This window comes from Gymnodraco acuticeps, unplaced genomic scaffold (genome assembly GCF_902827175.1).
Source record: "Gymnodraco acuticeps unplaced genomic scaffold, fGymAcu1.1, whole genome shotgun sequence".
Taxonomy (NCBI): domain Eukaryota; kingdom Metazoa; phylum Chordata; class Actinopteri; order Perciformes; family Bathydraconidae; genus Gymnodraco; species Gymnodraco acuticeps.
Window position 1 is genome coordinate 9,519,653 of NW_022992351.1, and position 23,942 is coordinate 9,543,594.

The 23,942-nt window shown below is 39.5% G+C and overlaps 1 protein-coding gene across 2 annotated transcripts in view; it reads left to right on the forward strand.

Annotated features, from left to right (window-relative positions):
• soga1 (suppressor of glucose, autophagy associated 1) overlaps positions 1-23,942 on the forward strand; it is a 123,048-nt gene that overhangs the window by 23,851 nt on the left and 75,255 nt on the right. For both annotated transcript variants that reach the window (XM_034209001.1, XM_034209002.1), the window contains exon 4: positions 12,491-12,640. In XM_034209001.1, the coding sequence (XP_034064892.1) occupies positions 12,491-12,640 (150 nt within the window). The remainder of the gene's footprint in view (positions 1-12,490; positions 12,641-23,942) is intronic.

A 23,942-nucleotide genomic window follows, 5' to 3' on the forward strand; every position in this document is an offset into this window, starting at 1 on the left:
AATCGCAATTACAATTATTGACCCAAATAATCGAGATTATGATTTTTGCCATAATCGAGCAGCCCTACCTCACACCACTACAGCCGTGATTTTAAACCAGGACAGCTTTGTGATGCTTTGTTTAATATTTTTGCCAGGCGTGCCACCAGTGTATATTCTGTCCTAATTGTAAAGTTAACGTTACATATACAGTGAATGTATTTGTTTGACGCAGTCCATTGTTTTTAAGAGCAAGCTCAAGCATTTCTCTTTATGTTGTCATTCGAGGTTTGCTCTGGAGCTCTTCTCAGTTTTTTTCCACCTACACTAATTTATATATCTCACTTGAATAATTTTGACAGTAGTAATTTTGCATCCTCGTCCCCTGAAAATTAAATTCCCTTTAAACTAAACTGCATTGTCAGTTATATTGGGCCGTATCACAACGCGTTTTTTGATCAAAGTCAAATACAGGACTTCTACCAAGGAGAACGCTCTTTATGTAACACAGACTTTTGAAAATGAACTTCTATAATTCAATTACTTATAACTTCTTCATTTTAATCCAAACCTTGATCTTGTTTAAAATTGAGCCAAGTATTTTGTTGCCAAAACATAACCAAATGGTCAGTGTTCTGTTGCGTCTTTTGTTGTTGTTGCAATTTACAAAGTTAACATCACCTTTAAAATTGTGAGTTTAATCTGGGAGAAAACACAATTCCATCAACAACAAAAAAACAATGAAATAAGCAGTTTAAATGTATCTGAACTTAATGTTGTACACACTTGAATTTTGCAGTAGCAACAGATGGTGTATCTATAGTAAAGCGGTAGGTGGTGTGTGTCCTTCCTGCAGATTATAAGAGTAATCCTGCTGGACCTCTTACTCCCTCACAGACGCATAGTTGTGAAGACCCTTATTGAGATGATACTTTAACTAGCTTCTCACCCTAAAATCCACTACAGCATCACCAACAGTCTACATTTTCACAAAGGCATTTTGAAGAATGGAAGATCTGACCTACACTAAAACTGGTCCTCACAAATAAAGAAGCAGAGGAGCTGACACACACGCAGCCATTAGATTAGAGCCTGGAAGCAGCAGTGTCTGGTACATTTATCTGAACAGGGCCAGCTCTCAGCCTCATCTCCATATGTTACGATGTGTGTGTGTGTGTGTGTGTGTGTGTGTGTGTGTGTGTGTGTGTGTGTGTGTGTGTGTGTGTGTGTGTGTGTGTGTGTGTGTGTGTGTGTGTGTGTGTGTGTGTGTGCGTGTGTGTACTTATGTGTGTGTCCGGCCGAGAGAGATAGAGTGCTAAAACTAGATTTGGTTAATTCTTCTCTGTATGAGCTCCAGTGAAGTGTTCCTCTTGCATCTTTTACACCCACACCAACACACACATGCACACATCCTAACCCCCACTCTTGCAACATGTGTCATGCACACACTGGATGAAGTATAGTTTCCATGCCAGTATCAGTCATAACATCCCTGTTCCCACCAGGAACTGTGGTTTCCGCTTGTGTGTGTGTGTGTGTGTGTGTGTGTGTGTGTGTGTGTGTGTGTGTGTGTGTGTGTGTGTGTGTGTGTGTGTGTGTGTGTGTGTGTGTGTGTGTGTGTGTGTGTGTGTCAACATTGGACAAAGTGGTTTTAACACTTTTCCACTGATTATTTCTACTTTTGTAGTTTTGACAGCACTTTAGAAATTGCAAATTACTTCTCGCTAGCCAAGTCCTAGCAACAGTATTTCAAATAGAAAATGTAATTAACATACTGTTGTGCTAATATAACTCTTGGACAGTTTTAAAGCTTACTTGGAGGAAGAAGTGTTTAGATGCATGCCTTAATTGTCACTCAAAGACAGTATGCTTTACTTTCCCAAGCAAAACACCATGAAGAAGCCCAGGGGCAACTTTCAATCCGAAGGTTGTGGGTTCGATCCGAGCCCTTGCAGTCAACATGTCGATGTATCCTTGGTCAAAATACTTAACCCCAAGTTGCTCCCGATGGCATGGCATAATCTTCCCCAAACTAAATCAAGAGCATAGCAGAGTCACTATTGTTGCTGTACTGTAAACTCTGTTATTGTATCATCTTGTTTTGGGAAATTATGCTAAGTTGGTTATTCAACAGAACTAAACATTACTTACACTCCTAAGTGTTGGTATTGTGGCTATTCAAGACATATTTAAACAGCGGAAAGTTAAATATAGATCCAATCTTCTCCTACTTTATTCAGCTTTTCCCACTACAGTCTGCTGGTGTTGATGCATTTCACTGCATGTGAAAAGGAGAGTGTTAGAAAGTGAAGGATGATTTGGTTCGACTAGTGATTGACTCCCTCATTAGAGCATCTTGCACATTGTTTCGGAACGGGAAAGAAATCCAAAGATGACAGACCTGCCGCACATAGTTATGTTTGCTACACTGTGATTGGACTATTGCTGTTCAGTTTCGCTCAAATGATGAGTTTGTCCAACTTGTCAAATTTTCTCTAGATTGAATCTTCAATTCAATCTAGAGAAAATTTGACAAGTTGGACAAACTCAAAGTCTTTATCAAGGAAAAATGCAAAACATACAGCGGTTTGAACCTCTAAAACTTTGAAACTGTGCTTCTTGTTTCATGTTTTATATCGTAAATATTTAATTCATTTTGGATTTTCACTGCTGGTCAACAAATCAAGCAAACTGAAGTTTGGGAGCCATTTATCACTATTTCTGACATTATATCGACTGAGCATTTCATTGAAAAAATAATATGGCGATAAATTGATAATGTAAACAATCACTAGTCCTATCAAGAAATCCTGCAAATACAACCAGCCCTAACACAACAGCAAATATTCTAAGGCATAGTCCTACAGTATATGTATGCGTGTCTGGATGTATGCTTGAATGGATGGGAGGACAGAATGGCAGTTTTTGATGTTCGAGGTGACATCACACTTTTCAACTGCCAAACATGGCAAAGATTGTGGGAATTTATCACATTCCCCCACCCTCTCTTTCTCTCTTTATCCAAAGATAGATGGATCACAGCCTGTACTGGAACAGCTGTCAGGCCACTGCCTCACTCTCTCTTTCACACATAATGGTTTTATATATAGACACGAAGCAGATTACTTGTGATGTAACATCCTCTAAATGGGCGTCAAAAGGCCAGTGTCAAAAAGGTCAATGGCATCAACACTAGCTCTGGGTTTTCACTAAACACTGTAGTTCTTTCGAGAAGACTTGCTGAAATAAATGTAAACTCATTGGTAGCAAGAGAGCAGCTACATTAGGGATATGGAAATATAGTTGGTGTTTGACACACTGTGATGAGTTATAGTGGATGGGCTTCAGGGCTGTTAAGCTATTGAGTTATGAAATGATGACATTAGAGAAACAAAAATGCACTACTACTTCAACTCTGTGCATGCAGCTTTATGCTTCCATGGTACTACTTTAAAAGGACATCTCACACTTTATCAGCTATTGCATTTATCATTTGGCTTTATATTTGATACTTTGCAGATAAAGATATGCAAACAAATCAAGAAAATATGATATGGTATAGGTAAAGTATTATAATACTTCATTATGGCTGGTCACTCACTAATATTTTGGATTTAATGATGTTTTGTTTCACTTTAAGCACCTGATGACCACTTAGAATAACTTATAATCATATTAGTGTAATGCCATATAACAAGATTATATTGTGTTATAACTACAGGAATTATAATACCCCATGATCCTTTCAACAACAAAAAACAAATATGGAGTATAACTTGATCAACATGATTTACTATTATTGTTATAAATCATCTTAATTATTCACCAGTGCTCATACAGTTGCAAGAAAAAGTATGTGAACCCTTTGGAATTACCTGGATTTCTGCATAAGTTGGTCATAAAATGTGTTCTGATCTTCATCTAAGTCACAACAATAGACAAACACAGTCTGCTTAAACTAATACCACACAAACAATTATATGTTGTCATGTTTTTATTGAACACACCATGTAAACATTCACAGTGCAGGGTGGAACAAGTATGTGAACCCCTAGGCTAAAGACTTCTTCAAGAGCTAATTGGAGTCAGGAGTCAGCCAACCTGGAGTCCAATCAATGAGAAGAGATAGGAGGTGTTGGTTAAAGCTGCCCTGCCCTATAAAAAATACACACCAGTTTTGAATTTGCTATTCTTAAGAAGCATTGCCAGATGTGAACCATGCCTCGCACAAAAGAGCTCTCAGAAGACCTACGATTAAGAATTGGTGACTTGCATAAAGCTGGAAAGGGTTAGAAAAGTATCTCTAAAAGCCTTGATGTTCATCAGTCAGTAAGACAAGTTGTCTATAAATGGAGAAAGTTCAGCACTGTTGCTACTCTCCCTAGGAGTGGCCGTCCTGTAAATATGACTGCAAGAGCACAGCGCAGATTGCTCAATGAGGTGAAGACGAATCCTAGAGTGTCAGCTAGAGACTTAGAGAAATCTCTGGCACAAGCTAACATCTCTGGTGACGAATCTACGATACGTAAAACACTGAACAAGAATGGAGTTCATGGGAGGACACCACGGAGGAAGCCACTGCTGTCCAGAAAAAACATTGTTGCACGTTTGAAGTTTGCAAAAGAGCACCTGGATGTTCCACGGCACTACTGGCAAAATATTCTGTGGACAGATGAAACCAAAGTTGAGTTGTTTGGAAGGAACACACAACGCTATGTGTGGAGAATCCAAAGGGTTCACAACTGTAACTATTATTCTATTGTGCCAAAAGCAGATAACCAAGAATAATAAGTATGTTAATGATGCAATATAGACATTGAAAGTGCGACTGAAATGATAAATGTTCTAGAAGTATTTTTAAACTGCTTACAAAATAAGAGTTTGTAAATTCCCTAATGATGTTGCATAGAAAGTGCAATGTAACATTTCTGATGATCTGTAATGAGACTGGACTCACTAGCAGTTTATTTGAGTCTGTCAGCCATTTAAGAACCATTGACGCTATTATGAAATATTCCAAAAACCCTTCTTATGTATCTGCTTATCTAATAGCGGATGGTGCAGTACTTTCTTCTGTGATAAACTGAGGGGTTCAGCTAAACAGCGGGAAGTCGATAATTCTTCAGGGAGGCGCTCCTTGTAAGCACATTTCATAGCTCATTAAAAAAAACAATAAAGTCACCTCCAAGGTTGACTGTAAGACCTCGCATGCTCTCCACTTTCACTGGAGTCATCGTTCCCCACCATGCCGCCACAGCCTGTGATTTTATCAACAACAGACAGGACCGACTCAAAAGAGTGCTGAGGTAAATAAAACTACAGATTGAATGAGTGTTTCTGTCGGATTTAGCATCAGTATAAATGGATATGTTTTATTGTTCTTGACAAGCAAATGTCAGCAAGCTAAAATATTCTGAGATAGACAAAAAGTATAAAAAACACCCATAAATAAAATCCAACATGCATTCAACAATAAAAAATGTAATGTTCTTGGTTATTTGGAAAACAATACCATGACGAAGTCAGCTAAACACTTTGAGCCACAAATTACATTTTCCAGCAACAAAGGGCTTTTAGCTGCTGAGGTTGTTTTTATGAGCTGAGTGGTGTGATAAATTAATTTGAAGCTCTGTGTTTCTTACTGTCGCCTCAGAGCTGACTGCAGACTTTCTCGGGTTTAAATGATTCCTCCCACACCAAACACATGAATGTTTCAGTAGGTTTTAGCCGTTCCTCTGTCAGTGCTCTGGGGCAGCAGGACTGTCCCCAGGTGCTGTACAGTTGCTACCCACTGCCCCTAAACAGGACATTTTAAATCTACAGGATAACTTTTTAATGTTGTGTTATTTAAAGGAATACCTTCAAATGTTAGCTCGTTAGCTGTTGGAAAAGGACAAACTGTAATTAAAGGGGCCCTATTATGCTAATTTTGCATATTTGCATTTGGTGCCTTTACTGTGACATGTTGACATTCTTTAATGTACACAAAGTGCTTTATTTATCTCATGCTGCAGCACCTCTTTTCACCCTCTGTCTGAAACCAGATCGCAGTCTGCTCTGATTGGTTAGCTGGCTGGCTCTGTTGTGATTGGTCAACCACTTAGAGATGTCCCGCGCCTTAGCCTATTACATGCATTTTGTTGCTATCCAATAGAAGCGTGAGCGTTGCATAGTGATGTCATTATGTTACAGCAGTAAACAAAGGAGTCCAAAAGACACGTTTCAGGCAGGGTGGGGGTGTGGGACAGAAACTCTGACTTTGAGAGCTAAACCTTTGCCGACATGCACAAAAACCCAAAAGGAGTTGTCTTCCATTTTTGTTTCTTTTCATACAGGGTTAGTGTTCACCTCTGTACGTTCAAAGAGAGATGGGTTGTGTTTGGCATAGCATAGCACAAACAGGAAGAAGGGAGAGACTGCAAGCCTCTGTTAAAGAAGAAAAATAGACTTTACAAGATCTCCACATTGACTTTGTGTTGTTTCTTCTTATGTCCTTCCTTGGCCCATTCTACACCCTTTTACAGGGTTTCATAAAAATAGGGCCAGTCATTTTTCTGTAATCCCTCTTGCAAACAGACGGTGATGGTTTATACATGTTATTCCATTTGGGGTGGGGATGAGGTTTAGCTCTTGTGTTTTATTGTTTACTTCCACCTGGAATACAAACTGAAAATAGCTAGTTAATCTGCTACAGAGCATCTTGTGTTTTTTTATTGATATTAATATACTTCACTGATATAAATACCTTAAGGAATTCAAATTAAACAACAAATAAACCAAACCTAACCTCCCTTGCAGAGGTTGAGCTAAGCTAGATGTCATATACAGGGCTTGGTAGTACACACACACACACACACACACACACACACATACACACACACACACACACACACACACACACACACACACACACACACACACACACACACACACACACACACACACACACACACACACACACACACACACACACAGCACCCAGACTGAATCCTAATTAGATCCTATAGCTCTGTTGCTGGGTAGAAATGAAAGCTTAAATGGTGGTAAATTCCTACACGCTTTCCTTTAACATAGAAGAACAATGCAGCATTTACTAGATGTCAAACGCTAACAAAGGAGCTTTGAAGAAGAGGAGAGGAGGTGGAGATTGAGATAGAGGAGGGTTGATAAAGAACCATAAACCCAAACGCATGAAACAAACCATTAATTAAAGCAGTTTTCTCCTCAAATATAGATGTTCCTATAAAAAAATGCATTCAGTGTTAATCAATCACCGTCTCGGCCCAATTGGATCCACTTAATGGTTTATTGGCTTTCAGGCAAAAAACATTAGGAACTTCTATGTGCTTTAAGAGTGTAATACTTATGATGTTCTGGAGAGTGACAGAGAAATTGATATTCAACTCGTGTTTGGTTAAAGTGATGATCCGTAAGATCCATGTTTGTTCATTAATAATCTGCATACTCAGTTATTGCTGCTGTAGTGTTCCTCCATTTCACGCCCAGCAAAGCCCTGCCAATCAAATATTGAGGGCAGGAGTTTGAATACATCTTCTATTTGAATTACATTTTATGAAATCTATATGATGTAGGAAGTACACTGTACACTGACTGCACCAGGCTGTACAGTCAGTATAGGGGTCACAGTGGCTAAGAATACAGGAAAATAGCATTATTCTTATTTTGTTGTGACGTTAGCTCCATTAACGTATAGAAGTTGTTGTTGTTACATGGTCTTGATTCCTTCATTCATAAAAATAACAAAACATCTTGTTGTATATAAGTGTATATGTGATAGAAACTGTAGTTCAACACACAATATGACTAGAATGAGCTGCTTACTGTGCAGCTACAAAAAAGGGAAATATTGTAGATGGTGGTGCAAAGGCTCCAGTGACCATAGCCGAGGGAAGTAGGGATGCTGGGTAAGTAAGTAAAATGACTTCCCGCGGCTATGCCAGTGACCGCTTGGAAAGTCCTAAGAAAAATGGTACATCTTTGATAACTTCCTGTACAGCATATTCATTTTTTTTTTATAACTGCCAAATAACATCCGCAAGATGTGTGTTTTCACAAGCAACAGTAACGTTTTAATCAACTGGGTTCAGGTTGAGCCATAATGACAGAGTGATACAAATGTATTTTTATTGTCAGAGGATTGTAATCACGTATTCAATTATCAGACAATGTGTGACGGTTAAATACAAATTGAGAATTGGATGGGAAGTGGTGAAGCAGATGAAATAACAGAAAGAAATGAGACTCACCATTGTGACTGAAACTCTGAGAGGAGAACTCTAAGAAACCATTGAAACAGGAGAATCACACGCATTAAAAAAACATGAATTGGCGTGTGGGGGAGCTCAGGGAGCCGTTGGGTAGAGTGAGAGTGGGCTGTACAGAGGGGCATTGTGGGACTCAGCTGCACACTGGCACTGGTTCCAACACACATTGACACACAGTCATACAAACACACATTCATACTCTGGCACACAGACTCACACTAAATATACACAATTAGAAATTGTGTTCAGAGAGATTTTGCAGATGAGCATTGCAAGTGTGAATAACACACACACACGCACACACACACACACACACACACACACACACACACACACACACACACACACACACACACACACACACACACACACACACACACACATGATATTGAACAAGACACACATGCAGACAGCCACTCTCATTTGTAAAGTATAAACTATGCTGAATTCAGAATTAAGTAAATCTGCTCTCATACAGATCTCACATAACAGCTATAGATGTATCTCTCAAAGGTGAAAATAATACTCTGTACAAAAATATAATAGTGGTAACACGTTATTAGAATGACACAGTTATGCTTGGTTTTTCTTTCTTTTTTTTTCTGTTGTGTGTTATATAGTTTTTTTTTGCATGTAAATGGTCTCCAAAGGCTCAAATCCCCCCCTGCCTAAAACACCTCCTTTGGACTCCTTTATTTACTTCCACCACATAGTGACATCACAATGTAACACTCACACTTCTGTTCGCTAGCTCTCCAACACATTGTTGGTGATAGGCTAAGGGGCATCTCTGAGCGGTTGACCAATCATAACAGAGCCAGTCAGCTAACCAATCAGAGCAGACTGGGCTCTGGTTTCAGACAGAGGGTGAAAAGAGGTGCAGCAGCACAGGCAGTATGAGAAAGATAAAGAGCTTTTTGAACATTAAAGCATGGAGACGCAGTACATACAAATATGAATATGATCACTGCAGAGTACATTCATGAACAACAGAAGATTCTTTAAACATCACAATAGTTGGCATTTTGCATAACCTTTTGGTACCACTTAGTTGAAGTCATCTTGGCACAGACGTTACCTAGTCATAATACTACCTAGGGCTGCTCAATTAATCATATTTTAATCGCAATTACGATTATGGCTTGCAACAATTATGAAAACAATTATTATTATAAAACAAATAATTATTATTATTACTTATTTTTATTTATTTTTCAAATACATTTTTTTTGTTTTTGTTTTTCAGTTGAATTATACTTAAAGTTCAGGGTAATCAACTGTTAAAAACATACTGTTCACATTTTTTCTCCAATAGATTGATGTTTTCAAAGTAAATGGATAATCGTTTTTAATAATCGTGATATCAATTATTGACCCAAATAATCGAAATTATGATTTTTGCCATAATCAAGCAGCCCTAATACTACCACATTATTCTGCGCTTTGAATTGAGCGACCTACCACCTTTTTTCAATATAATCAAATGAAGGCAGCTGGCAGGCCATGTCTGTGAGCAGTACTGCACAATACAAGTATGACTGTTTCATAACCACTTGGTGTTCTTTTTGAATTGTAAGGATGTGATGATAAAATGAATACTCTCACTAATTGTTAGCTTAAAAGTAATATCTATCAACACAAAAACCATGAAATCATCAAACACTAAATACCTACTGCCACTAGATTAAATCTAGGTTAATGGGGTCTGAGTACATTTATGAGATATTGAGCTCCCAATTGGAATCATTAAAGTTTCATCAAATCTAATACAGCCTTTTAAATTAAAAGCCCTCATAGTTTGTTCCAATGGAGCCAAAGCAATCAATTTGAAGTTTAAATTGACATTTACTAAAGCATCTTACAAGAAATGTATTTCGTTTTTTTTTGTCTGTGCGGCATAGAGTGGCGCAGTGACGCATCCTAAAACCCGGAAGTAAGCTGCGCATGGGTACCTTCCGGTTCCCTCGACAAAAAAGCAATGCAATTAAATCTATCGATCATAAATCTATCGATTAGATTTATGATTAGACAATTATAAAAGTAGGGTAGACATGTGGAGATTATCCGACTGAACAAAACGTGATCCGTCTCTTAAATGTGTGTCAACCACAGACCTTATTTCGAGCTATTTTCCAAAATCCTATGGAGGAATTGCATTGTTTTTTTGCCGAGGGAACCGGAAGGTACCCATGCGCAGCTTACTTCCGGGTTTTAGGACACCACTGCACTGCACCACTCTATTTGGAATCATAGAGCAACCTTGCAGAAGCAGGGCGGCAGCAGCAGCGTTAGCGAGGCAGAGAGAGATATACACTGTAGCAAATATTGCATTTTAAATAGAGCTCCAGATTAGGGAGAAAGTGTTTGGTTGGTTATATGAGCGGGTAAGGAATTTTACGTGTATATCTTTCATTAGTGCTCGAGATGACTGCCTGAACTAGCCTCGCAGGCTTCACTCCATTTGTGTGACACTGTTCCTATTAACAGTATATTTAACGGTACTTCAAATGTTTAGTGTGTCTGTTAGCCTTACTTTAAATGTAATGCACATTAATAACCTGGATGGAAACATAACACATTATACCGCTTGTATTTCAGTCTAAAATGTCGATACTAGATACTAGCGTAATTTAGGATACTACAGCATGAGTCAGGAATGTTTTTATGACGTTTTTACCGACCCCTAAAATTAATACAGCAATGTTTTTGAGACAAAAAGCCCATCCAAAATGTCCACTGATGTTCCAAAGGCTATAACAGAACAGGAACAGAATTTACAGAAAATAAATGAGGCTCGTGTTTTTATATTGGCTCTTAGTTTATGCTTTGCCTTTCTTTATACCATGTAATAGACTACAAATCAAAACCGATGATAACTAAAGCAAACGATAACAATGTTGTTGTACGCACCTCATAATAAAGTCATTCATGTTTTGAATATTATAACTTTATAACTCCATGAGCTCTACTAAACCTAAATGTGGTTATCAGATTGTATGATGTTGCTTTTAGTTTCCTGTTGTTTTAATATCAGACAGCAGGGAGTTGACTTTGTCTTTTGTGTGACTCTTTGACATTAGAAACTTCTAATGAATAGGTCTCCCAGGCGGAAACAATATGCCTTTCATAAGATCACATTATGTATAGAAGATCAGTTTCTGCACGAGTGGTGTTAATTATCTTCTTGGCATTATTAGAGCAAAATAAAGAAGTCCCTGCTGATAAATGTGCACACTTTGTCGACTCAGCTGAAGCAACCAGCATTTAACTGGTGTTGTTTGCACAGGCAGCATCCAAAAACTCATGTGACGCTTGAGAATGAAATAGAGCCAAGGTAATCTCCCTTTTACGTGGGCAGAGATTATTGCATTTACTAAAGTTATCTCACAACTCTACTTTATGTACTTTATTTGTTTGAGGGGAACATTTTAGAATTCTTAGAATTGTTTTAAATGTCTGCAAAGTGTAGCAGGAGTTTGAGGATGTTATGTTTATAAGGCCATAAATCACTTCAAATACCAAAAGTAGCACTGGTAAAATGTTGGTGGTGTGCTGCTAATTCTTGTCAAACTAACTAACCATCCCATGATGTCCAGCTGAGGAATGAAGATCTCCTAAATGACATCAGATTTTAGATTTCCATTTAGTGACATGAGATAGATTTTATAGTTTAGCTTAGCTTAGATATTTGCGATTTTACATTTTGGTATCTCTTAGTATTGCTTTCTTAGTGTTATTGCACAATTTGATGCTAATATTTTATTTTCTGGTCTAATTAGTAGGGATGTAACGATACCAAAAACTCACGGTACGATAATATCGCGATAAAAAGTCCACGGTACGATATTTATCGCGATATTGAAAAATAAAGGGGAAAATGTAAATACGATGTCCTTTTGTGTTATCTGTTGTTTTATGTTCATGTTGTAACCTACTTGTTGCCATGTTGGACAGGTCTCCCTTGAAAAAGAGATCGATGATCTCAATGGGACCATCTGGTTAAATAAAGGTTTAAAACATTTCAATTATTTAAATTTTTTTTTTTAAATCGTGGTATATCTTGTCAGTCTCACGACGGCATTGAGACATCTATTTACCGCCATATTCGATATATCGTTACATCCCTACTAATTAGTATTGACTTCATATTGTAGCTACACTTTTATCGATAGTTAGTAGGTCAATACATGAAACCAAACTAATTCCCTCCTTCCGTTCCCTCTCAGGTGGCGAAGGACGTGTCCATCCGTCTACACAAGCAGCTGGACAGCGTGGAAAAGAAGAGGAGTCGCCACGAGCAGGAGAACGAGGAGCTGCGGGTCCGCCTGCAGGACCTGGAGGTCGCCAAACAGGTCCTGCAGCAGGAGATTGAGAAGGTAGGAACCAAATCGTATAACTTTGCCATATGCAGCCAGGAGTGGCCATTCGGTGTTAAGCAGTGCGGGTTGCATCATTAAATGGGAAAAATGCTATTTGTTAGCATGACTGCTTACACATATGTGAAATATTGTTGCAGCTGAAAGGCTACTTATTTTGTGATTGGTGCAGTTTCTTGAAGATTTCTGGGTGTTTTCTGTGATATTCCTCGCAGTAAACAGCATTTAGTTGCTTCGTGTGGCAGCTAGAGACATCCAATGTACTGCATTGCTATTTAGTACACCGGCTGAAGATGATTGCTATGTTCCAAGTTTAGACAAAAGGGTGTATTTGAGTTTGAACCAACCTGGACATTTCAGACTAAACATTGAGTTTCAGGCGGATCCTTATTTAGCCTGCCTGCCTTTTAGTTTGTTGAAGAAAATCAATGTTTACTGTGCGCCTCAGGAGAGCCCGTCTCTGCTCTCATCTAGTGATTTCTGCCACTTTGCTGCCACGGGACTTTGTTTTACCAAGTGTAGCCACTAAAACACTGCAATATAAGGAGAAAACACGATTTGATGTCAGGGCCAGCTGAAGTGAAAATAAACTAAATGGAGTTGGAGTTGCACTACCTTTTGAAAGGAAAACATTTAAAAAATAAAGTGATTTTGGACCTATAGCCTAGTTGAGTTACGCAAGATTGAGCTCTCCACTGTTTCCCTCCTTTCAATCTTTCCAGCCCTCACTCTCTCTCTCGTACATTGTTTATTTTCCTCACTGTCTAATGGGCTGATGCTCCTGGCCTTGGCCCCGGACCAGGCCCCTGATGTGGGTCAGAGTTGGACGCATGGCTGACCTGCTGGCATGAGATCTGGGTCTGTCTGCTCCTCTTTGGCCAGAGTGTGTGTTCACTCAATACAAATGACAGTTTGCTGTTAATGGATGGCTGGAAAAATGTCTGGGAGGGGCACTGAGTGCACCCAAAGTCTGCCTAAGCAACTGTAGCTGGTTATTTTCTTGTTCACTGATTATAGTCAAATGGAGCATTTGGCAGATTTGGTGAATCATTTATTTACCATTGAATATTCATTCCAAACATGACCTGTATGCATGAGATTTGCAAAGGCACAGAAAGAGTAATATACCAGCAGATACTTCGTCCATCCACCATTGATGTTGTATTCATAGTTAAATCTCATTGTCATTGCAAATAATCCTCATTTAATTACTGTTAAATAGCTGATGCATCAACCTCAATTGAAATTCTCCCAGTTTTTAAAGTTCATTTGATATGTTTTGCGTTTGCATTGAAAGATGTTTTTTATTTACTTAGAAACTCTGAAGTCCCCTGGAAAACATGACAATACAAATATGTTATGGCAATCAGTGTTGATTATTTCCGCATTTATTCAATCATTTTGAGATAAAGAGTTTGGTATGGAGGAACACCTTAAATATTACTATGATCTTCAGCAGCCACTGTAATAGGAAATAAGCCAGTAAGAAGCATACATCACAATTGTAGAGGATTCTAAACACATTGCGATTTGGATTTGAATGTTACCGTTGCTGGCGCTAGCTTTTAGCAGTGGATGTGACACCATTTTAAGCTAGGTGCTTTGATGGTCCTTAACAAACAGTTAACTCCTCTCCTTGAGTTTGTAAGTACAGGAAGGGCTTGCTTTGACTTAAATCAAAGAACCAGATAGTTTACAACACAGTTGCTCATCTATTGTACTGATCACTCAGCCTTGAAGCTCTCTAGTTGTTTGCTAACTCTCCGACTAAGATGGTTTCATAAGCTTTGTTTGGGTCTGTTGTGTTGAGTTATGCTGGCCCTTCAGAGAAGTGGATTCTTCACATAGCTGATACCATAAAGGGAAGTGTGTGTGTGTGTGTGTGTGTGTGTGTGTGTGTGTGTGTGTGTGTGTGTGTGTGTGTGTGTGTGTGTGTGTGTGTGTGTGTGTGTGTGTGTGTGTGTGTGTGTGTGTGTTCATCCACACAGGAATGTCTCACTCATCTGTGTCTCATCTTTGATCATACAATATAAATAGGAGAATTTAAAACTACCCACAAACTGGAAATACAGGAATTAGATAAAGACATGAAAAATAAACGTGTGTTAAAAAAAGACAAACAACCAGTACAAAAAGGCAGCCAGAGAGAAAAATCACACTTCACAATGAAGCCTTTTGGGATTCACAGGTGTAAAGGAGGTTTGTGAATTATTGATCGTGTCCTGGTGGCGGCTGCAGGCTTCTGTCTGATATTGATATTCTTTACAGTGCCATGCGCTGTTGAGCTAGACCTTTATTCTGCTGCTGCAGGCCGTGATATTTGACTGGGAACTGATGACGGGTTAGTTTCTGCACACCTTACAATCTTAATGCTTTTATGCACCAAAACTGAAAGAGAAACAGGTCCAATTATCACAATTAGGAGAGATATAAACGTAGCAGATCGCCAGGTGTTTTTTTTATCTACAAAGTAACTGATTTTGCTCATAAATTCAATGTTGGTGTGAGCATGCATCCGGTAGAACAAGTTGAACAGAAATACACGTTTTACTAAATGTTTTTTATTAAATGATGAACAAAAGAGGCATCATTGTATACAAAAGATGGTTAGCGCAGCATATTAACCTAGCATGAGGAGCATGTTAGCATTCAGTCTTTGTGTGATTTGGCTGTTATTAGAGCCCAACACCACATTGACTATAGTTACAAGTGTACAACTGATTGAAAAATACTCAAAAAGCATAACAATGTGCTAAAAGTCTCGTTTACACGAACATGGCATTTCTACAGCATGTCTTAGAAAGTTGGGTTTATAAAAAATACGTAGGTGTCTTTTTTTGCCCATTGTTTTCCATGATATTGTAATGCTGTAATCTAGCTAAATGGTTATCTTAATGACCTGTAATTTACACACACTGCCTTCACTTCACAATTGTAGCTATCACTGAAGCTATGCTATTACATTACATAGTGCTATCTCAACACATTGTCTACTAGAGTATGTTTAGCACACACACACACACACACACACACACACACACACACACACACACACACACACACACACACACACACACACACACACACACACACACACACACACAGCTACACAGCTATTGTTTACTGCCCTGTGGGCAAACAGACACTCACGGCAATTAAGTGGAACAAGGAGAAGGGACTAGTTCTCTCTCCTTAATTTCTCTGTCCTATTCTCATTTTCTCCCACTCCTTCTTCACAGACCAACTCCTCCTTCCCTCCCTCACCCCATGTATTATCACCTTCCCTCCTGCTGCTTCTACAGAGACCCAGAGGAATGCTGATGCAGTGATTTATTTCTCCCTCCTCTCTTTTTAAACCTCCTCGCTGCCCATCTCCTCCTCCTCCTCCTCCTGTCCTCCCCCTCTCATCACCCTCCCCCTCCTCCATACCAAAGCCTATACTCCCCCTCTCACTCATACGTCTCCATTTTTGTCTTCCCCCTCCTCACTTCTCCTTCTCCACCTCTGCAGCAATGATCTCTAAAAGCATTGATCCGTTCCAGCTGTTTGACCTTTGAAGAAGGCAAGGTCAGATGTGATGGAGGGATTGTGGAACGGGTTACAGGGGAAGTGCAGAAATAGAGAAGGGGGTGTATGGGGTGCGTCCTTTTCAGGTGTTTTGTCATGTGAAGGTGAAGGGGAGGATTGATTGAAGGGATGGAGGAAGAAGGGATGTTGGAGGGGGGTGGTGAAGCAGGGTTTGATGTTGAGCGGATTTGATGGATGGATCTTATACATTTCAGCAGTTATGAAAAAGGAGGAATCATCGCAGACAAAACAAACAAGAGTAAGCTGTGATTCATGGTGTGTAAACAGACAAACAATACCACTCTTTGCTCTGTGTTTCTGTTTCACTCAGGGTTCACTGAGCTGTACGTGTCCCTTTGCCTCGTGAATGGATAAGTGATGGATAGAAGAAGGAGTGGGGGGGCAGAGGAGATAAGAAGGGCTGGCTCATGATGTGATCAGAAGCAGAATGAATGAAGGACCTTGGTGGGTGGATGGATAGGAGATGTGTTTGAGCTGCCGCTGTGAGGTGTATCATGTATTCGTTCATGCTTAAGTCTCACATATGGATACAGACACAGTCAGAATATGTCTGCATGTTGATAGATACAATTATTATCCTCTTATTTTGCTGAATACATACCACATTACACGCTATGAAAATCATGACTAATTGGACACTTTACAAAAGGGAGTTAAACATTAATTTAGTCCAAATTTGAACATTTTATGAACATTTTGCAATAACTTAACAGTAGATAACTGATTTAATTCAACTTAACTAAACTTAAAGGCCCCTTAAAACTATTCTTTAAATTACCACATAGTCCTTATTGAGTTGTTTTCACAATAAGTATTGCAAGATGCATTTTCCAAACTTATTTAGTGATACAGTTTTTAGTTTATTGAACAAATACTTTAAGAAACCCAACCAAGGTATCATCTTGGGCTCTCAAAATGATAAAAACACAACAGAAATAACAATAAAAACAATATAAGTTGTATCAAATAAAAATGAAATTACTTACTAGATTACTTTGTTTGATAAAGTTAGCACAATTAAACATTTCCTATTTTAGTGAACCAAAACAACAGGCCTACACTTACTCCCATCACTGTTGTCCTATTGACAGATAGCAAGTATTTCTAGACGCTCACACTGGTGCACGCTGTTGAACTGTGTTACCAGAGCAGCCTGCATCCCAGGGCTCCTTTGTTCATATGCTGCAGTAGGAGCTGACCAGAAAAGCTGGTATTCCAGCTGTGGCCCACTGCCTCAAGGTGACTGAACACAAAGCAGCAGAGGAGAGATTAAAAGAAGGAGAGGTAGACAAATGGAGAGGTGGGAAATGGTGGGATATGAAGCAGGATGGCTGGTTGGTTAAACGTGAAGTATTCAGATACAGAGCGAGAACAGGAGGATTTAACAGAGACCAAAGGGGGGACACACTGAAAAGAGAGGTAGTGGTGAGGGGGACATGTGGGCTCTTTGTAGGAGGGCTGGCAGTGGAGGAGATAACAGCCTTAATTGGAAAAAAAGAAACTCAGTGAATTGAGCGCGAAGGGAATAATGCAGCGTGCCAATCACTGATTCTCTTTTCTCATTCTGTCGCTCCTTCTCTTTTGTTGGCTATTTTCTTCTCCTATAGTTCTGCCTCTTTTTCACTAACATGTACTCCCTTTATCTCTTCTCTGCATGTGTTTCACCCCCCTGTTTTACGTGAAGGTCAATTTATTCTCTTTGCATGTGTGTGTGTTTGATAGCAAGGTAATTTAGGGTTTGTCCATTTTAGGATGATAAGGCCACACACAAACGGCTTGGGCACGTATACATAGCATTTAATGGACAAACTCTTCTACCTCTGCCAAGTGTAAAACCTCATGTCATTTTCTTACTTTTGTCATCAAATTTCTGCGTTTTCACTTTGTTTCCCCATTATTTGACACAAATGATATCTGCGCATAAAATTCTGTGGATGTAAATTTCCAAATGTCACGTGTGTGACATTTGTGCTCCAAAGTGCCCTCTTAAATTCCAACTATGGACACAACCAAGTAGTGTCAGTAGCGATTACAGAAACTGATGATTTCCACATTTCAATTTCATGTAACCTATTGAGTAATGGTGCATTCAATGTGCTCTCTCTCTCTCAAACCCTCTCTCTCTCTCTCGCTCTCTCTCTCTCTCTCTCTCTCTCTCTCTCTCTCTCTCTCTCTCTCTCTCTCTCTCTCTCTCTCTCTCGTATTCCCCAGGTACTGCTGAAGGAAGCTGTTCCCTGTTTTTTCTCACTGTCAGGAAGTGCTGCCTATTGTTTGAGTTGAGGGATTTAGGGCAAGGGTAGCCAGAGACTCGCTGTGTGTGTGTGTGTGTGTGTGTGTGTGTGTGTGTGTGTGTGTGTGTGTGTGTGTGTGTGTGTGTGTGTGTGTGTGTGTGTGTGTGTGTGTGTGTGTGTGTGTGTGTGTGTGTGTGTGTGTGTGTGTGTATGTGTGTGTGTGTGTGTGTGGATTTTCTGAAAGCGGAGACGGGCGTTCCTTAACATGCAGGTTGTGTTTATGCCCCTCCCTACTTTGACCTTTTTATGTTTATTCCTGCATGCATGTGTAGCAGCACGGGGGTACATTGTGTTCATGAAGAAGAGCAGAGGAGTAACATGAGATATTCAGGGTTAATGGGAGGTCGGTTGAGCTGTAAAGACACTTTGAGGGTAAAACCAGGGTGTTTATATAACCTCGGTATAGTACATCAATCTAGCTCAAAGGTGGGACAAAATCTAATTAAAGAAATTGTAGAAACAACTATTCTAAAATGGTATTAATCCATCAACATAACCATCTAACCTACCTACCTACCTACCTACCTACCTACCTACCTACCTACCTACCTACCTACCTACCTACCTACCTACCTACCTACCTACCTACCTACCTACCTACCTACCTACCGACCGTTATACTTACAGTCTATAAAATGTTATTGCTACTAAATGAAATATTTATATTTGGTCTTTAGAGCAGCCTCAGTTCCTACATTTTTCTTTTAATAAACTCAAACATGGGCAGGTATTAAAGGAATGTTACAGCATCTCTCAGGAGTCAAATCCAATAGTTCCCAAAATGCTGCGATGCTGTAAAAACTCAGTCTCATCACTGTTATGTAATCTAGCCCAACAGTAGAGCGTCAATCAATCATGAGTAATGCCCCTTTCCCCCCTTCATATCTACTTTTCTGCAGCTCACAGGTCATGACACCCATGTCTTATTTCCCCCGCGGTCCATCGCAGGCCAATAATGAAAGCTATGATGTCTGTAGGGAAACTACTGTGGGTAAATGGGTCAGAGCATCAAAGCAGCCCAGGGTTTAAACTTTATCTGGGTCAGAGTGATTGATTAGGCTGAAGATGGTCTTAGAGGAACGCAGAGGGAAAGCAGCCTCATACCATCCACACGCCACAGCAGTTTGAGGGAGATATAGAGGAGAACCCAGGATAGACATTTGAGAGAGAGAGATACAAAGATGGAACATGATTCTGTGTTGTCAGAAGAAGGGAGATGGAAAGAAGATTGATAGAGGGAGAAACGAGCAAAGAAAGAATATTTGAAGAGAGGATAAGCCGTGTGAGCGCGGAGAAGAGGCGAGATTGAGAGAAATGGGGAGTGATATGGAAGACTGGAGGAAACAAAAGATTCAGGGAAGATGAGTGACATATGAAGACCAAAAGAGCTTGCAAACACGGGTGGTACAAGATCATAAAGAGATGAGGGAAATACCAAAAGGAAAGGAGCACGATGATGGGGAAGGAAAGAAAAGAGAACAAAAGATGGTACAGGAGAAAGAGAATGAAGGAGAAAATACATGTCAGGGGAGATATAAAGAAAAAGAGAAAGCATGGAAGACAAAGGGAATATTGCCGGTAGCATTTCTGGGTCGACGGGAACTTCGCTGGTAGTGAACACAGTGGGACATACAGAGGTTACACACACACACACGCACACATACAGAGCTGTGCGCTTGCTCTTGATCATATGGATGCACACAAATGTACAGGAGACTAGAGAGTCCTTACAAGGACAAACCAAAGATTATTACATCACTGTTACCCCCTGTTATATCAAACCGAGTACAAAGACATTTGCCATTTGTTTCCGTTTAAAATAGATGTACTCTACTTGAGGTGTTTCAAGTTTTTTTGTCCACCCTGTTAATGATGTAGAGTAGATGACAAAATATTGCAGTACAACAAAAAGTAGTATAAAGTGGACAAAAACTGCATATTTTAACCTTGAAGGAATTGACTGCAAGGCCTTTGTAATAACCTGCATTAGGTTCCACAGAATATACTGCATGTGTTTACTGTACTGTATCTCTACCTCAAACCACCAAGTATTGGAATAAATGAATGGTCTGCAACCCCAATTAGGCAAAAATAAATCTGTTATTTACATGTTTGACAGCACTGACTGAGAATTGAAGAGGCCCTATTGTGCTTTTTGGAGCTTTCCCTCTCCTGTAGTGTTTTATCTTTTCCTCTCCTTTCTGTCCCACACACTGCCTGAAACGTATCCATTGGAATACTTTGTTTCCGTTCTGTAACAAAGTGACATCACTTGGAACCACTCACACTTCTATTGGCTAGCGCTCCAACACATTGTAAGTGATAGGATAAGTGGCTGGACATCTCTAAGTGGTTGACCAATCACAGCAGAGCCAGCTAGCTAACCAATCAGAGCAGACAGGGCTCTGGTTTCAGACAGAGGGTGAAAAATGCTGCTGAAAATGAGCATTGTGTCCTCCATATGTCCTCTTTTGGCCAATTAGAGCAAAGATGCCAACAAACCAATATGTTTTAATTTTGCTTTGAACATTTAGTTTGTAAAATACGTATAGCTTATTTAGCATTTTAGGTTTTGGCTTGAGAGCTAAATAAAAAAGCAAAAGTGGATTTTCTTATTTGCATTCCAAAACGAATAATTTGAGCATTTATTGGTGAAGGTAATGGAAACATGGTCTGCATAGGTAAAATCCCTGTCTCTAGTATCGAAGATACACACTTTGTATTCCCATCCACCACTCCGACCTCCATGCCATGACTTCTAGCTGCTGTAATAACGACATCACACTATTGCTTTGACTGTGAAAATACACGCTGCAGGTCATTTTGAGCTGTCCAAATAAACAACCAACGCTGCAGTTTCTCTGTACGGGACCAACTCAACCCAACACGAAGAATAGTCAGAAATCATCCTCTTCCAATTCAGAATCAGAAGTCCCACTTCACTGTGCAGCCTCTCATATTATTTACCCGCCACCAGATATATTTGCCATTGATTTTTCAACAATCTTTTACAAGGCCAGAGGAAGAACAGAGCAACACAGCATCCCTACGACAAGACATTAGCATTGTGTTTGCTTCTGTATCATGTCCCCCTCTCCTCACTGCCAATATTTGTGTTACATTTCTCAACAGTTGGGCATTTTTCTAGCGGCCCACAGGGGGCGAAGAGGTAATTTCAGGCCTCAGTAGCTGGAACATGAGTGTGTCTGTGAGGCCCCACGTACTGAAGGGCCCTGAACAGTTTGAGTCACTGATGGAGACACTGAGAATGAAGGAGCTGGGGATTAATAAAAACACAAGAAGGAAAGAAAAGTGGATGAGGGGGGACAAAGAAGAAGAGAGGGTGGATAAATGGATGGATTTAGAAAGGGGTGGATGAAGTGATTTAACTATCCAGTGATACAAACCCCGTAGGGAGCAGACCTAGCTGAACACAAACACCACTTTATTCTTTTGTCTGTGTCTGGAGCTTAGTTTGGTGTTATTCAAACAAGATGTTGGCTTCACTTTTGCAATTGACAATTATTTCCATTATCAATTAATGGATTAGTTGTTGGATCCATTACATGTTAGAAAATGGTGATGTCGATCAATATGATGTCAGGTAATGTCTGGATTTTCCCACAACTCAAAGATGATCAGTTTACTGTTATTCCGGTGGTAGAGAAACCAGAACATATTTGCATTTAAGAATCAATAATTAAAATTGATTATACAACATACATTTCTCGATCCATTAGCTTTGGCTCTGGATGTGAACTGATTTCCTGCCAATCTGAAGGCTGGTCGATCCTTGGCCCCTCAGACTCTACAAGTGTCCTTGGGCAAGATGCCTTTCCCCAAATTGCCTCGTATGAAACATCCATCAGTGGGGGAAAGTGTGGATCAGAATGTTTATGGATCTTGTATGCTATCCTCTGTGACCAATATATGAATGTGTGTGTACATTGGTGAATGCTGCCTGAGTTATAAAGCTGTTTATGTGGTCGCTACCATTTACCAATACGCTGTACAGTCGACAATGAATCGATCCATCTCTGCAGCTCTACATCGCATTGCTACTTTTTCAATTACAATCATAATAAACTGAGAAAGTAAATACATCTTCACTTTTGAGTAGATTGTACAAAAGAATGATTGTCTTTTTTGGATCAATAAAGTACAGATATTGATGTATTTACAGTACTGCTATAGGCTATAATAACAGAACAAAAATGGAGGTAGGTACAGATAGATGTTCTCTCTCCTGGTCATAAAAGCTGTTTTTTCTCTTGTACTTCTGATTGACAGTGTGCTATTAAAGCCACAGTAAGGTATGCGATTAATACTCACCTTTGACTGCAGGACACTTTATTTGAGTGCTAATGCATAACCATAAAATGACTCCTCAACACTGAAGGAGGGCTCTTATTTGCTGTAAACCTTATGTGTCTGAAATGTCACCTTGTTAGGAGTGGAGGAACACGTTCACCTCCGCTCATTCTTGAATGTTTTTAACTGGTTTTTAAAAAGTGTTTTAAAACACAGTTTGTGCAAAATTTCCTGCATCTCAAAGGAATCTTTCGAACAACCTCTTGAATTAATTGAGTTATTCAGTTTGGGACTCGATTCTGACCTTACAGTTGCATAAGTGTTGGAAAATGTCAGACATAAGTGCTCCTACACTTGCTCCGCAGCAGGTGGAGTATTGAAAGCTTCAGACTCCTCACTGTTGCCTCAAGTGGCATCAGGTCTTTAAATATCAAAAGGTTGAAATATGCTAATTTCAGTCATCACCAAAGTGTATAGAAAGTACAGAGTAACTCTTTATTTATCAAGTACAAACGGGCGAATCGTAATATTTGAAAGTAGGTGTATTTGAAAATATGTAACCTTAAACTATTTTCTAAGAAGAGTTTGCTTCCAAAAACCACATAGCAGCATATTACACTGAACAAAAATATAAATGCAACACTTTTGTTTTTGCTCTCATTTTTCATGAGATGAACTCAAAGATCTAAAACATTTTCTATATACACAAATTAACCATTTCTCTCAAATATTGTTCACAAATCTGAAAAAATCTGTGATAGTGAGCACTTCTCCTTTGCAGAGATAATCCATCCCACCTCACAGGTGTGGCATATCAAGATGCTGATTAGACAGCATGATTATTGCACAGGTGTGCCTTCGGCTGGCCACAATAAAAGGCCACTCTGAAATATAGGGTTTAGAGCTAAACAGGACAGAATGAAGTCAATGGGGATATGAAAAGAGGGTAAAACAGGATAAAGAAAGAAAACCAGCGTGTGAACAGAAACCTTGGAGGCAGTTGGTGAAGGACAATACAGGACACCAATGGAGGGAGATTGAGGATGGAGGGGAGAGGGGTTCTCTCTTTCTCTCTCTGCAGCTGTTAAAAGCTGCTGGAGTGCAGATTACCT